We start from the raw sequence: 16,264 nt of genomic DNA on the forward strand, positions 1-16,264 counted from the left end.
CAAAAGTCCAAATGTTAATTTCCTCTCAGAAAGATGAATGTGATCTGATAGAATCTCATCTATTTTGCCATTACTGTATTAAAGAGAATCAGCAGGCTTTTGCTATGTAATCTTAGAGCAGCATTATGTAGGGGCAGAGACCCTGATTCCAGTGATGTGTCAATTACTGGGCTGCCTACTTAAGTTTTTATAAAATTACTGTTTTATTAGTAGGAGATTATCACCTGTGGACTAGTAAACCTGCTGCCATGTAGTGCAACCACACCCCAACCGCTTTATGTGCACACTGTGCATAGGCAGAAAGCTGCCAATCAGTGGTGTGGGCGGGGTTCCACAGAGCTCAGCATTTAGAGAACTGCTAAGTCTGCAGCAGAGAAAACAGGGATTTTATCAAAACTGCGGCAAGTAGCCCAGTTAGTGATACATCACTGGAATCAGCGTCTCTTCCTCTACGTTATGCTGTTCTTAGACAGGGTAGCAAAAACCTGGTGATAGATAATTTTTAAGCTGCAGATTCCCCCATTTTTAAGATTCATTTTAAGCTGCAGTTTCCACATTAAAAATCTGCATCTGCACCGCATGTGCATGTAGCCTAAAAGCACAATATATGTTGGTTGTTGTAGCATGGAAGATCCTAATAACGAGCCCTAAATGAGTTTTTTACACTTTAGTTGACAGTGGACACCAGAAAGGAGATGACCAAGAAGACAATTGCAACAGTGAAACAGTTTCTTGAAAAGCAGAGGAAGAAAGCATCAGGAGAAGTCACCGAGGCCCAATGTTCCTTAGTCACGTATGACGTGGTGTTGAGCCACCTACAGCAGTCCCTTGCTCACCTGGAAACTCTTGGTCATGATTTCGTGAACAACTTGAGAAGTTTGGACGAGGTAAGACTCTTCCAAAAACAGCATTGGCCATGTAGATATGGTCCTCAATACTTTGCCCATCTTGGGAACCAAAAACTGGTTCCTGTTGTTGTTTTACTGCTTAGGTTTGGCCTAGTTGAGTTTTTGGTGGTAGTTTTATCCTGGGCAGGACATCCAATAACTTTGTTATGAGTGTTTTTGTAAGATCCCCTATTATTAAGGTTTCTCGCTATGTTGGCCTAAAATCCCAAAAGGTGGACTACAGTCAAAGGTAGATTCCAAACGGCTGAGTGAATACAATTTTGCCCCATATGAACAGGTGGTAACGCTTCGACTCAACTGGGTCTTCTTCAGTGTATTTCTTGCTAATTATAACTGTCTGAATTCTCAGTCGTCTTGTTCCACAGTTCATAGTCCTAGAACTTAATTTTCACCCATTGATTATCAGGATCGGGTGCAGAAGTATTCCCACATGTATGATCTCTCAAGATCGGAGACGGAGAAGCTGAGGAATCTGGCAGTGACAATGTGCCTAGATGGTCAATCTCTGAACGCTATACAGAAGCTGTTGGAAGTAGCAGTTGGCGACACAGACATCAGTCCTAAGGACATTGTGCAGAGCTCCGCTGAGAAAATCATCGCTAAACTCAGGTAATGACGTCAGCCGTTCTGTTCACACTGTACTTTTTTTTTTTTAAAAAAAAGTTAATTTTGATATTTTACTTGTCCAAGTATCTAAAAGCCATTGTCCCATCTGGTCCACCATAGCGAGATATATTCTTAACTGCTATGTTTTTATAAAAAACTAGTTTTAAATGGTTTCAGAGATGCAGGAAAGCAGGAATCCATCATGTCTGTGTGTGCTTTGTTTTGGAGACCTCATAACAGCTAGTCTCCACCCACTAGCTTGGAGACAACTGGGAATTAACAAGGAAGCGTGCAGACGGGGAAAGTGATAAAAAACTGCAGCGTAAAAGTCATAATGGCCTGAAATGGGGGTGATCTTCAGGTGAAGAAGAGGTTGTCCAGCCTTGGGATACAAGTCTGCAGTCACTCTATGTGAATGCAGACTTGTGAATCCTCACAGTGTGTGCACTGCGTGCTGTGAGGATTCACCTGCACTGGGAGCAACAGTTGTGTGACCTCAAGTATTTGATTTACATACATGCGAACACATGCCGAGTAGACGTGCACAGCCTCGCTCTATACAAGTTAATTGAGCAAGACCAGATACGTCTAGTCGGAATGTGACTGGAAGTATGCAAATGACATACTTGCGGTCACATGACCACCCACTCCTGGCACCGGAGAATCCTCACAGTGTGCAGTGCGCATGATGTGAGAATTCATAACTCTGCAGTCACATAGTGACTTCGGACTTGTAGCCTGAGCCTGGACAACCCCTTTAAGCCTGGCATTGATATCTAATCTATGTGTCACCCTCACATCCATAAACAAAAGAATGTTTATCCGCATATAAAAACCATATCATTCTGTAATACTCAGAGGAACTGATTTCACAGTATCTTAAGAAAAGAAAAATGGACTCCAAAGTTATAAATGTGAAAAACTGTTTGGTGTTCTGTAGCTTCAGAAAAATGACTAACACTTATTCTCAGATCTTATCTCATTTTTGGTTCTTATTTTTAAAGGTGAAAACAAATCAAAAAGTGCAGCAGCCTCTGTGTGCTCCAAGAAATCTGGACATAAAAACTGCGTTATTACCATATTGACTGTACTTACAGCATTGAGTTACTTAGTTCTTGGCTGGTGGGCACAAACAAACTGACCAATTTGTGCTCTAACTATCTTAATTTTGTAAGTATAGTCTATATGGCAATTTAAATTTGATATATTCACTGTTTGCCCATGTCTTGGTGCATACATTGTCTCCGCTGTCATATCAGCTTGCACCCGTTCACACTTGCTTTTTGTTCTGTTCAGATTTTTGTTTTGTAGCTTACATTTAGGAGGTACAGGTGCATCTCACTAAATTAGAATATCATCAAAAAGTTTATTTCAGTTCTTCAACACAAAAAGTGAAACTCGTATATTATATAGAGTCATTACAAACAGAGTGATCTATTTCAAGTGTTTATTTCTGTTAATGTTGATGATTATGGCTTACAGCCAATGAAAACACAATGCTCATTATCTCAGTAAATTTGAATAATTAACAAAAACCTGCAAAGGCTTCCAATGCGTTTAAAAAGGTCCCTTAGTCTGTTTCAGTAGGCTCCACAATCATGGGGAAGACTGCTGACTTGACAGGTGTCCAGAAGGCAGTCATTGACACACTCCACAAGGTCCCAGAGTTCCAATTTTCATTTTGAAATCAAGGTCCCAGAGTCTGGAGGAAGAGTGGAGAGGCCACAATCCAAGCTGCTTGAGGTCTAGTGTGAAGTTTCCACAATCAGTGATGGTTTGGGGAGCCATGTCATCTGCTGGTGTAGGTCCACTGTGTTTTATCAAGACCAAAGTCAGCGCAGCCGTCTACCAGGAAATTTTACAGCCCTTCATGCTTCCCTCTGCGGACAAGCTTTATGGAGATGGAAATGTCATTCTCCAGCAGGACTTGGCACCTGTCCACACTGCCAAAAGTACCAATACCTGGTTTACACACAACAGTATCACTGTGCTTGATTGGCAGCAAACTCGCCTGACCTTAACCCCATAGAGAATCTATTATAGAGAATCTATGGGGTATTGTCAAGAGGAAGATGAGAGACACCAGACCCAACAATGCAGACGAGCTGAAGGCTTCTATCAAAGCAACCTGAGCTTCCATAACACCTCAGCAGTGCCACAGGCTGATCGCCTCCATGCCACATTGCCGCATTGATGCAGTAATTGATGCAAAAGGAGCCCCGACCAAGTATTGAGTGCATTTACTGAACATACATTGCAGTAGGCCAACATTTCAGATTTTAAAAACGTTTTTCAAGCTGTTGTTATAAAGTATTCTAATTTACTGAGATAATGAGCATTGTGTTTTCATTGGCTGTAAGCCATAATCCTCAACATTAACAGAAATAAACACTTGAAATAGATCACTCTGTTTGTAATGACTCTATATAATGTATGAGTTTTACTTTTTGTATTGAAGAACTGAAATAAATTAACTTTTTGATGATATTCTAATTTTGTGAGATGCACCTGTAGTTACTGCTTCCTTAGTTGGCTGTGCACACCTCTCATTAGTCTAAGGGTGGTGTTAGCTCAGATTATTTTTAGGTGTTTTTTTGATCGGGGCCACTCTGAAAAATCGCTCCAAAAATGCCTGAAGGGCTCTTCGTATGAATTTCTTTTGAAAAACGACACTGCTGTTCATACATTCAGGCGTTTGATCATTTTTATTAGCTTAAGATTTCCAAAAACGGCAAGTATTAACGCATCGATTTTTGAGCGCCTGTAAAGAAAAATGTTGTGTGAACATTTCCTAAACCTGATAATTAATTCATTGGATCCTACATGTCTGATCAGGTCAGGTTTCCACTAGAGAAAGTTCGCCTTGTCATGGCTGGTTGGCACATACACAAACTGATTGGCCAATTGTATCCTTTAAAGTGGTCAGGGAGAAACCGCCGGTGAACCCGCCTGCCTGACTAGTCTCCTGTCATGCATGTATCAACTGTCAGGTTCACTTTAAATAGCTGTCATTAGTACCTAAGAGCCGCGGCCGGAGTTTAATTGGAACACGCGTCGGTGCCAGCGCGCATCGCTTAGTTATCATAACAGTCGGGTCCTACTGAAGCCCAGCCTTAAAGGAGACAGGGATTTTCACTTAATACAGTAATACAATGGTATTAGAGTACATAGCATAAGCAATCGGCCGATTGCAGGTTCAAGTCCCCTTTGAGGACTAAAAAATAATGTAAAAAAATCTATAAAAAAAAACAAAAATGTGAAAATACATATGAAAAATACAAGAGTTTTGAATCATCCTCCTGTTACTCATTTAAAAATAAATTAATAAAAAAAAAGTTTTGGGGTCACTACTCCTCTCTAAAAAACTGAAATGAGTAACTGATCAAATGCATCATATGTACCCCAAATTGGTATCAACAAACCCATCCGCTCATCATGCAAAAAAATACAAGCACAGAGATGAATTGATGGAGATATAAAAATGTTACAGGTCTCAGGAAATGGCGACACCAAAACAATTTTTTTTTTACTTTCCAATTTTTGATTTTTTTTTTTTTATTGTCATTTTTTTTCGTTTTCCAGTACATTGTATGTTTAAAATTACAACTAACCACGCAAAAACAAAAGAAAACGTACAGCCAAGTTGACAGAAGTATACAAAAGTAATGGCTCTTGGAATAATAGGAGGAAAAGAAGAGCACAAAAATTGGCTGCGTCTTTAAAGGGTTATCAGGTGAACTTTCCTTTCAGTTCCCTTTAAATTTAATATACTGAAACAAACCCCAGACTTGTCAGCCCTGTCAGCAAAGTTTTGTGTGTTTGGCCGCTGTTCGCACTTTCTGCAGCCTTCCAGCACAGCATGTTTGCTTTGAGGCTTTTCCAGGACACAAGAGTCTGTTACAATACCGGCCTCCAAATGGATATCCACAATATGAAGAGACTGAACTAATTAGGCCCTTCAGAGGGGAAATGATTAATCACCTTTAGGCCTCTCCAGCATAGAAGGATTTAAGAGATAGATAATTGTTGTGGATGGAAAATAAAGAATCATCTGGGCACACGGCACATAAATACCCGGCCGTCCATGCAGAAAATGCCGATCTAAAACATGGCCTAAAAAATTGCTTTAGGAGCTCAAGTGCGGAGAATAACATCACAGACCTGCCACTCGAAATAAATTAATATGAGCTCGAATTACCGTAATTAAGTAGTGTCCCAATAGGGCCCCGAATCCAAAAACGTCTGGAGTTTGCTCAGTATTGTAACTGTATTGATTTTTATTAACTGCTTCCCAACCAGTCAGATGTGTATTTAATATAAAGGCGCTAGTTCATCTAATTAATTAATTAATTCATTATTTGTAATGTAGTGATTTAGCAGTCCTCAAAAATCTGTCTCGTGCAGTGACACTGTTTCGAAAATTAATTTAAATGCTTTGACCACCTTTGACATGAAAACAAATGATTTTTTTATACTTATATGCGAGTGCCCTTAATTAATAAAAATGCAAATTTCATTTTGCAAACCTCATGTGGTCATTCGTTTTCATACCCGTTGGGCAGTTTGCAGTTTGATCCAAGCTTTTAGATTTTTCTCTCAAGAGTGAGTGTCTCTCACAGTTCTACAGACTGGATTTGAGCTCTGTCTCTCTGTCAGCAATATAGGCTGGATGTGAGCTCTGTGTCTCTCACAGTAATGCAGGCTGGATGTGGGCTGTGTCTCTCCTGGTAATGCAGGCTGGATGTGAGCTGTGTCTCTCCTGGTAATATAGGCTGGATGTGAGCTTTGTGTGTCTCTCCCAGTATGATAGAATGCATGTGAGCTCAGTGTCTCTCTCTCTGTCAGCAATATAGGCTGGATGTGAGCTCTGTGTCTCTCCTGGTAATGCAGGCTGGATGTGAGCTGTGTCTCTCCTGATAATGCAGGCTGGATGTGAGCTGTGTCTCTCCTGGTAATACAGGCTGGATGTGAGCTTTGTGTGTCTCTCCCAGTATGATAGAATGCATGTGAGCTCAGTGTCTCTCTCTCTGTCAGCAATATAGGCTGGATGTGAGCTCTGTGTCTCTCACAGTAATGCAGGCTGGATGTGAGCTGTGTCTCTCCTGGTAATACAGGCTGGATGTGAGCTTTGTGTGTCTCTCCAGTATGATAGAATGCATGTGAGCTCAGTGTCTTTCTCTCTGTCAGTAATATAGGCTGGATGTGAGCTCTGTGGGTCTCTCACAGTAATGCTGGCTGGATGTGAGCTGTGTCTCTCCTGGTAATACTGGCTGGATGTGAGCTTTGTGTGTCTCTCCAGTATGATAGAATGCATGTGAGCTCAGTGTCTCTCTCTCTGTCAGTAATATAGGCTGGATGTGAGCTCTGTGTCTCTCTCTCTGTCAGTAATATAGGCTGGATGTGAGCTCTGTGTCTCTCTCTCTGTCAGTAATATAGGCTGGATGTGAGCTCTGTGTCTCTCTCACAGTAATATAGGCTGGATGTATTTTCTGTGTGTCTCATCCAGTAATATAGACTTGATTTGAGCTCTGTGTTGTATCCAAGGTGCTGCTCGATAATAGCTTATTTAAAAACCTATCAACAATGCTGATTAATTAAAATCCAAATGTCCAGACTCTACTTACTTGGCTATACTCACAATGGTAAAAACAAAAAGGACAGCACCAAGACTTCTGAGCATGGAATGAACATGTTGGCAACATATTGCAACATCTGTCTTTTTCCATTCTTCAAGAACGACCTCTTTTAGAGCCTAGATGCTGGATGGAGAGTGATGACAACTTGTCTCTTCAGAATTCCCCATTGGTGTTCGGTTGGGCTCAGATCAGGAGACAGTTGACCACTGAATCACTTTCACCCTGTTCTTCTGAAATGCAACAGATGTGTGTTTTTGATCATTGTCTTTTTGAAAAAGTTCAGTTCTACCAAGGGTATATAGTGATGGTAGCGTCTTCTCTTTCAGTATAGAGAAGCAGTACATCTGAGAATTTATGATGCCAGCAGCACTCATGCAGGCCCACATAGGCTCACTGCCTCCGCCATGTTTCACTGTAGGCACCATGCATTTAGAAAAAATGTAAGTCTTCCAAGGGCACGGAATGATGGAAGCTTCTTCCTTTTCAATATAGAGCAGTACATCTCTGAATTTGATGCCAACAATGAAATGTAGCTCCCCGATACCAGCAGCAATCATGCAGTCTCATATAAGGACACTGCCACCACCATTTTCACTGTAGGCGACAAGCATTTTTTCTTGTACTTCTCATATTTGTGACGCCATACAGTTTAAAGCCATCAATTCCAAAAACATTTATCTTGGTCTACTGGGAGTCTATTCTCAGGAGCAGGGGTGGGCAATTAATTTTCCCGAGGGGCCACACGAGACCGTGACTGTTGTGGAGAGCTGAGACAATAGGCTGAAATTAATTCTGCTCAATATTAATATTAACATATTAATTATAATTATTTATAGTAATATTGTATCTCTTAATATTAAGCAGTATTAAGTATGCTGACATCCCCCTTTATGGCATATGAGCTCACACACAGCCCTCCTTTTAACATATAAGCTAATACACAGCCCCCCATATACAGTATAAGCCCCCGCATAGCCCCCTATATAAAGTATGAGCCTCCCATACAACCTCTTACATTCAGTATAAACCTCCACATAGCCTCTACAATATGAGCTCCCACATAGCTTCTCAAAAGACAGTATGAGCCCCCACACAGCCTCTGTATACAATATGAGCCCCCACATAGCCGCCTATATACAGTATGCGCCCCCACATAGCCTCCATATATACAATATGAGCCCCTACATAGCCTCCTATATACAGTATGAGCCCCCCACATAGCGTCCTATATGCATACAAATATCCCATACACATAAAAAAACAACAACACATACTCCCCTTGCTCCCGTTTCCCCGTCTCTCTGCTCCTGTGTTCTGTGCAATGAGTCTCAACAGCAGCATGATGAAATTACATCATTGCGCCTGTTGTGTCACAGGCTGATTGGTGGAAGGTGGAGCTGGCGGCGCTGTCCTCCACCATTGTTTTCACCGCTTTCTTCATCCTGAGGATACAGTGTGAGCCCCCACATTGCCTCCTATATACAGTGTGAGCCCCCACATTGCCTCCTATATACAGTGTGAGCCCCCACATTGCCTCCTATATACAGTGTGAGCCCCCACATTGCCTCCTATATACAGTGTGAGCCCCCACATAGCCTCCTATATACAGTGTGAGCCCCCACATAGCCTCCTTTATACAGTGTGAGCCCCCACATAGCCTCCTTTATACAGTGTGAGCCCCCACATAGCCTCCTATATACAGTGTGAGCCCCCACATAGCCTCCTATATACAGTGTGAGCCCCCACATAGCCTCCTATATACAGTGTGAGCCCCCACATAGCCTCCTATATACAGTGTGAGCCCCCACATAGCCTCCTATATACAGTGTGAGCCCCCACATAGCCTCCTATATACAGTGTGAGCCCCCACATAGCCTCCTATATACTGTGTGAGCTCTCCACATAGCCTCCTATATACAGTGTGAGCCCCCACATAGCCTCCTATATACAACGTGAGCTCCCCACATAGCCTCCTATATACAACGTGAGCTCCCCACATAGCCTCCTGTATATACAGCATGCGCTCCCCACATAGCCTCCTGTATATACAGCATGCGCTCCCTGCATAGCCTCCTATATATAGTATGAGCCACCACATAGCCTCCTACATTCAGTATGAGCCTCCAATGTACAGTATGAGCCCCCACATAACCTCCTATATACAGTGTAAGCCCCCACATAGCCTCCTGTATATACAGCATGCGCTCCCTGCATAGCCTCCTATATATAGTATGAGCCACCACATAGCCTCCTACATTCAGTATGAGCCTCCAATGTACAGTATGAGCCCCCACATAACCTCCTATATACAGTGTAAGCCCCCACATAGCCTCCTGTATATACAGCATGCGCTCCCTGCATAGCCTCCTATATATAGTATGAGCCCCCACATAGCCTCCTACATTCAGTATGAGCCTCCAATGTACAGTATGAGCCCCCTCATAGCCTTCTATATACTTTCAAATATATGAATGTAACAAACCTCATCTTGGAAGTCAGAAGTTGGGGAAGTTTTAGAACTTACTCCACTGTGCCCACACCAATTGGCTTATCTGACATAGACCCAATGGGTTAATAAAATTGAGACTGTGTCTGAATTCCAGCATGATATGCAATGACTTCCATATCTACTGCGCATGCGCAGGACGTGCCATCAGGTCAGAGTCCAAGTGACTTGGACTCGTTCAGATCTCCCCAGTGCTAAAATTTACTGCCATTCTCTTTGTGTATTTCATTTTTTTGCATTGTGAGGTCAACAAGACCAGCACAAGGGACCGCGGGAAATGTAGTTTATGAATTTTAAGCAATTCGCGAGGCGGACTTCTTCAGGGAGTAGTTCGGAGACTGAGGCAGAGAGATGCACAGGGAATCTGCTACTTTTTCTGCTATATTAGTTGGGCAATCCAGGATTTGCAAACTTACGGCCACATTCTGACTAGACGTGGCCACTTGTATTGAGTGAGGCTTCACACGTCTAGTTGGCACGTGTCTACATGTATGTAACACGCCTGCCTGTTCCTGCCATCGGCACCGGAGAATCTTGACAGCACGCCATGTGTACGCTGTGAGGATTCTCAAGTCTTCAGCCACATAATGACTGCAGACTTGAACCCTCAAGCCTGGACAGCCGCTTTTAAGCTAATAAGTGGAGACTAACTGCTATGATGTCTCCCATACACAGCACACACAGACATGAGGGATTCCTGCTCCCCTATTTCTCTGTTGCATACCCTTGTAAACATCAGCAGTAAGTTGCACAGTGACACTGCTTAATAATGCTGTTTAATGTCCTCCATGCTCCTGCTTCTTCTGAGAGTATGCCACAGAGAAATAGGGGAGAAGAAATCCCTCATGTCTGTGTATGGGAGACGACATAGCTGGCAGTCTCCACCCACTAGCTCAGAGACAACTGAAAAATTAGATATGCAGCAAAAAACTGGATGCTAGTGATATAATAACCAAAGAGAGACCAAAATGTGGAAAAGAAAGTTAATAACTGACCCTTATGAATATATGTTGATTTTTGCACAAGAATAAAAAAAATATATAAATCATAGATTACCCCATTAATACAGGGAAGGGCTGAAGAAAGTATCACTCCCCGCATACACTGACTTCTATCCTCAGCCGCACAGGCTCCTTAATGTATTCTTTTTTATATTCCTCTAAGACTTAATAGCAGATTCAGCATGTCCTGCCATTGGGAAATAAATAACCGTTTTTTTTTTTTACTAAGGATGAAGGATAAAATCCGTCCTTCCTATAAAGCAGCCATGTGCCTTGTTTAGCTCGTTCTGATCCCACATGTCACTTTTCAGTAAACTCATCAGTTTCATTACTGGGTCGGCTCCAGCCTGAGCTGTGTCTCTGCTCTGCAAGTATCTGTCATTGCTGGTTTTAATGGGGATTGTCCAATTTCCAAAGCTCGTTTTTATACACTGCACATGGTAATTCTTAGTTAATAGACCGGGGTCGTTTGTTAGGGATCCTCATCTCGTGATTGCAGCATCTCTTGCTCTGGAGGACCTGTCCTGTCCACTGATAACTCATAGAATTAAATTGGTGTGGTGTAATGCTTAATATCTGCTGTGGTGGCGCTGCAGAGAAAAGGGAACACTGATCTTCCCAAAGATTAGAGCCGATCACAGGAGGTCCCACCATGGAAGACCCTGCGTGATCAACTCATTTTCGGGAGACCCAGGTGTTAGAGCAAAAGTATGAATCATAGGCTCTGTTCACGTGTTGAGGCAGGGGTGCCCCATTTATTACACGGGTCAATCTAGTTTTTTTTGTGCCAGGTCTTTGTTTTTTTTTTATTTAGAAGAAAAATCTGCATGCTGAACTTTTGCTTCCCTTTTAAAAACAATATGAATTGAAAAAATTATACAATTTTACAACCTTTAATAGAATTTGTCCATAGCAACCATTTACAAACTGCATAACTTATTAAATAGATCTGGGCCTGATGAAACTGGTGTGCTTACTATGTAAATCCATGTCAGGTTGACTCTATACTCTTGATGGTAAAAATGAGCTTTTTCTAAGGCCATGTTTACAGTGAATGATCTCAGGAGTCAAGGTATATTTAGCCGCCATCCATCCAGCCTGACAGACAGCTGCAACTTGTACTGTGCAATGTGAGATTTCAACCAAAGGGATGAGGGGCACTGAGGAGCTGTCAGTCAGTATAGATGGGCAGAGATTCATCAGCTGAGGAGCTGGCAGACCAGTTTGGTGGGCAGAGATTCAGCAGAAGCAGGGAAGTGAAACACTGAGGAGCTGTTAGTCATGCTATGTCGGTAGAGATTCAGCAGCAGGGAGGAGGGACACTGAGGAGCTGCGAGTCAGGCTGGGTGTGCAGAGATTCAGCAACAGGGAGAATGGACACAGAGGAGCTGTCAGGCTTGGTTAGCAGAGATTCAGCAGCAGCTGGGAGCAGGGACACAGAGGAGCTGTCAGGCTGGATGTGCAGAGATTCAGCAGCAGGGAGGAGGGACACTGAGGAGCTGTCAGGCTGGGTGTGCAGGATTCAGTAGAGAGGAGAGACACTAAGGAGCTACCAGTCAAGCTAGGTGAGCAGAGATTCAGCAGCAGGGAGAATGGACACTGAATAGCTGTCAGGCTCTGTTGACAGAGATTCAGCAACTGCTGGGAGCACCTAGGAGCTGTCAGGTTTGTTGGGCACAAATTCAGCAGCAGGGAGGAGGGGCACTGTGGAGCTGCCAGTCAGTCTAGGTGGGCAGAGATTAATCTAGCAGGGAGGATGGGCATTGAGGATCTGTCAGGTTTGGTGGGAAGCGATTCAGCAGAATCGGGGAGAAGAGACACTGAGGAGCTGCCAGTCTGGTTTGGTGGGCAGAGATTCAGCAGCAGGGAGAATGTACGCTGAAGATCAGTCTGGCTTGGTGAGCAGAGATTCAGCAGCAGGGCAGAGAAACACTAAGGAGCTGTCAAGCTAGTTGGGCTGGATTCAGCAGGGAGGGGGAACACTGAGGAGCTGTCAGTCAGGCTAGCTGGGCAGAGATTCAGCAGCAGCTGGGAATAGGGACATTGAGGAGCTGTCAGACTTGGTGCTGCAGAAGTTCAGCAACAGGGAGGAGGAACACTGAGGAGCTGTCAGTCTGACTAGGTGGGCTGAGATTCAGCAGCAGCTGGGAATAGGGACCTTGAGGAGCTGTTAGACTTGGTGCGGCAGAGGTTCAGCAACAGGGAGGAGGAACACTGAGGAGCTGTCAGCCTGACTAGGTGGGCAGAGATTCAGCAGCAGCTGGGAATAGGGACATTGAGGAGCTGTCAGACTTGGTGCGGCAGACATTCAGCAACAGGGAGGAGGAACACTGAGGAGCTATCAGTAAGGCTAGGTGGGCAAAGATTCAGCAACAGGGAGAATGTATACTGAGGATCTATAGGTCAGGCTAGTTGAGCAGAGATTCAGCAGCAGGGAAGAAGGACACTGAGGACCTTTTAGTCAAGTTAGATGGGTGGAGACTAGGTTAAACATTCACTAGGATTATATAGCCTTTCTGCCGTGGATTTTCATAGTGAGTACACCAGCCTTATCAGGTCTGAGCAATTTATTCATATGTGCAAAATCTGAAAATTGTCTCGTCAGAGAGGAAGACGACTAGAACTCTAGCGCAGCTTATAGGAAGTAGCAATCCTAAAAGTCAATATCGACTCTCTAACAACCCTTGTCACATGACTTAGGATAATAACCAAAACCAAAATCTCGATCTGCAGACATTGTGTTTCGGGGTACTGCCCCTCGTCAGTGCAAAGTGTGAGTTCTGGCTTGGCTGGGTGAGAGGCGTCAGACCAGTATCAAGAAATAATATTTCTCCTTGAGGAGAGTGACATATTAAGCATGTCAAGGTGAGGAGACTTTTAAGCCACAATGTTCCTCTGTGAAATATGCAAATTGTCTCTTCAGAGAGGAAGAGAACTAGAACTCTAGTGCCCCCTATGGGAAGTAGTAATCCTAAATTGTAAAGTCTGAAAGCCATTAATGACGACTCCAATTGTAAATCTCTCCAGAGCATAGTATTAATGTAGTGCTACTTGTACAGGTGAAGGTCAGAACATATCTGTGTCCTAGATGAATGGTTTCTTGTTGGATGAACCTCGTTGCCGATTTATCAGTTGCTCGTGATGTCTGGATTAATAGATGGTAATGAAGCTCCGCACATACTATGGCCCCTAACATGGATAAACAATGGGAACTAACACGACACTGTACACACATGAAACGCCCGATCCAGATTTCTCCTTCATTATGCATTGGAAACTGTTACATTGGAGCTAAATTATTCATCACTCTTTCCCATGGAAATTAGCCCTTGAAACATTCTGTGTTTTGTAACATTCCCCGGGCTGATTTCCGCAGCAGAAATATATAGTACCAGGAAATCTTCACTTCAGAATATTGATGACAGCCATTAACGCAAACACTTGAATGTGTGTCAGTCTCAGCCGCCGAAGCTGCGGTGGTGGAGCGAATGGCCTCGCCGAGAGGGGACACATTACAATCCGTTCTCTCTGGATAGATGTATCTATTAGGTATATATCTGTATAGAGCTGGAGTGGAGAATGACAGTCAGGGCATCGGCCTTGTACACGGACATTCAGCTATAAATGTTATCCATTTGGGGTTGTTTTTTTTTGCACCTACCTTAAATAATTGTATATTTTGCTAGATGGAACTTTTATGGATAATAAGGCAAGGTTGAATATCTCTATTTTTTGGATGTGTTAAAAGGGTTGATTGGAATTTCTTTTTATGTTTTAAATTTGTTTTATTTTTTCACTTTATTTTTTAGTCCCTTTAGGGGACTTGTACCTGGGATTCACCCGATTACCAAAACGGCAGCAGGCCTCTAAGTGCCCTGGCGTCATGCAGTTGCATAATGGATGGGGGGTGGTGAGCACCCGAATACATGCCCTACCTGAATGGCTTCATTTAAATGCCACTATCAGGGATTGGCAGCAGCATTTAGTTGATTAACCAGCAGCAATCGGATCTAGTTCTGATCACTGCTGTTAGATGCAGATGCTGATTGTATAAAACCCCCAGCACCTACCCTGGGTGAAATGGGGACTTTCCATACGTTATGAGACTGGAAGGGGAATAGGTTATACTCTACCTCCCTATTCGTCCAGTTTTGTATAGAGGCATAAAAAAAACCACTGACTTACTCCTTTAATATTTTGAACGTTGAGTTACTGGAGTCTTAAAACTCACAAAAATTAGTCCATTGGTTCTGGAGGACACTTCATGATGCCGCGATGAGAAAAGGAAGATAAAGATTGACCGGCAATGCGTGAACAGTGCTGAGTTCTATACATAAGTGTTGCTAAGGACTTTTATCTATTTAATTTCTCAGAGGACAATTGCATGGGCCTATAAGTCTCCTTACACTGGCATGCCAGGCATGTCACTCTCCACAATGAGAAACGTTATCCCTTAGACCGCAGTCAGAAAGTTCTAACCCAGCCAAGTCAGATCTCGTGCTTTGCATTGACTAGGGGCAAACATCCCAAAACATCGTGTCTACAAATTGAGATTCTGGTTTGGCTTTTATCCGAAGTCATTTGACTACTGGATTGCTACTTCCAATAAGGCGCTAATTTGCATAAGGACTTTTTTAAAACTTTTTTGTGTAATACAAAACTCTGTTTAGCAGTTGTAAAATCCCGTTACATTCCTTAAAATTGACAAAAAAAAAATTACGTCCCTTTTTTTTTCCAGTGGTAATGATTTGGATTCGAGTACTATTGAAGATCCTTTGAAAGTTTTGGAGGCTATCGTGCGAGAGGTGCATCGGAGCACAGAGAGGGGGTGAGTAAACAACCGGGTGTTACTGTACAACCCTAAAGAAAATGACGCAAATGATATCACAAACTTTTTGCACAAGAGTTAGAATGCAGAAGTGTAAAATATTGGGCTAGTGTTGAAGGGGGATCTGCCAGATTTGCTCCTGCTGACTACTCTGCCGTAGCTAGAAGCGATGTAGAGGTGATTGAATTAACCATTTTGTATGTTTTAGCTGCAGCATGAATGAGAATTTTATTTTATTTTAATTCTCCTCAAAAAAATTGCTTCTAAGTTGACTTTTAAGACTATAGTTGTCTTTTCTTTCTGAGCTAAATCTTTCCTCAAACAAACAATTTTTTAGTTTTCTTCTTTGTTTTTTCTTCCCTGTGAAGAAAGACACCCGAGAGATCACGCATCCCACCGCTGCCACCAATATGTGAAGAACCGCACCTCACAGCCTCGCCTGACGTCACTAATACGTCGGAGGGATCACACGGTATGGTGTCTCCACTGTCACCACCGTGACGTTCTGCTCCCCCTGGGGATACGTAATGTCAGCTTGGCACAGTTTTACACAAACACCTCCTGTCCACACGGGCACGAGGAGTGAGATGGGGTGGTCAGCGTGGCACATCACTTGCTCACAACCCTGACAGACTGAGACCCCTTTCACTAGCACCAGTGAAACAGGGCCACACCATCCTGGTAGGACTGCTACCAGTTCCTCATTGAATATAAGCCTGCTCCCTTAACAGGATTATATCGGGCCAGAAACCAGTCCCGTTAACATATGACGTTAAACC

General features: G+C 43.1%; 1 protein-coding gene across 2 annotated transcripts in view; it reads left to right on the forward strand.

Annotated features, from left to right (window-relative positions):
* The window catches only part of NBAS (NBAS subunit of NRZ tethering complex), a 760,680-nt gene that overhangs the window by 557,022 nt on the left and 187,394 nt on the right, over positions 1 to 16,264 (forward strand). For both annotated transcript variants that reach the window (XM_073674140.1, XM_073674141.1), the window contains exons 45-47: positions 672 to 887; positions 1,315 to 1,517; positions 15,396 to 15,485. In XM_073674140.1, coding sequence (XP_073530241.1) covers positions 672 to 887; positions 1,315 to 1,517; positions 15,396 to 15,485 — 509 coding nt within the window. The remainder of the gene's footprint in view (positions 1 to 671; positions 888 to 1,314; positions 1,518 to 15,395; positions 15,486 to 16,264) is intronic.

The sequence above is a fragment of the Phyllobates terribilis genome, unplaced genomic scaffold, assembly GCF_046119375.1.
Source record: "Phyllobates terribilis strain yellow unplaced genomic scaffold, ASM4611937v1 Scaffold_3__8_contigs__length_932513732, whole genome shotgun sequence".
NCBI classification, from domain to species: domain Eukaryota; kingdom Metazoa; phylum Chordata; class Amphibia; order Anura; family Dendrobatidae; genus Phyllobates; species Phyllobates terribilis.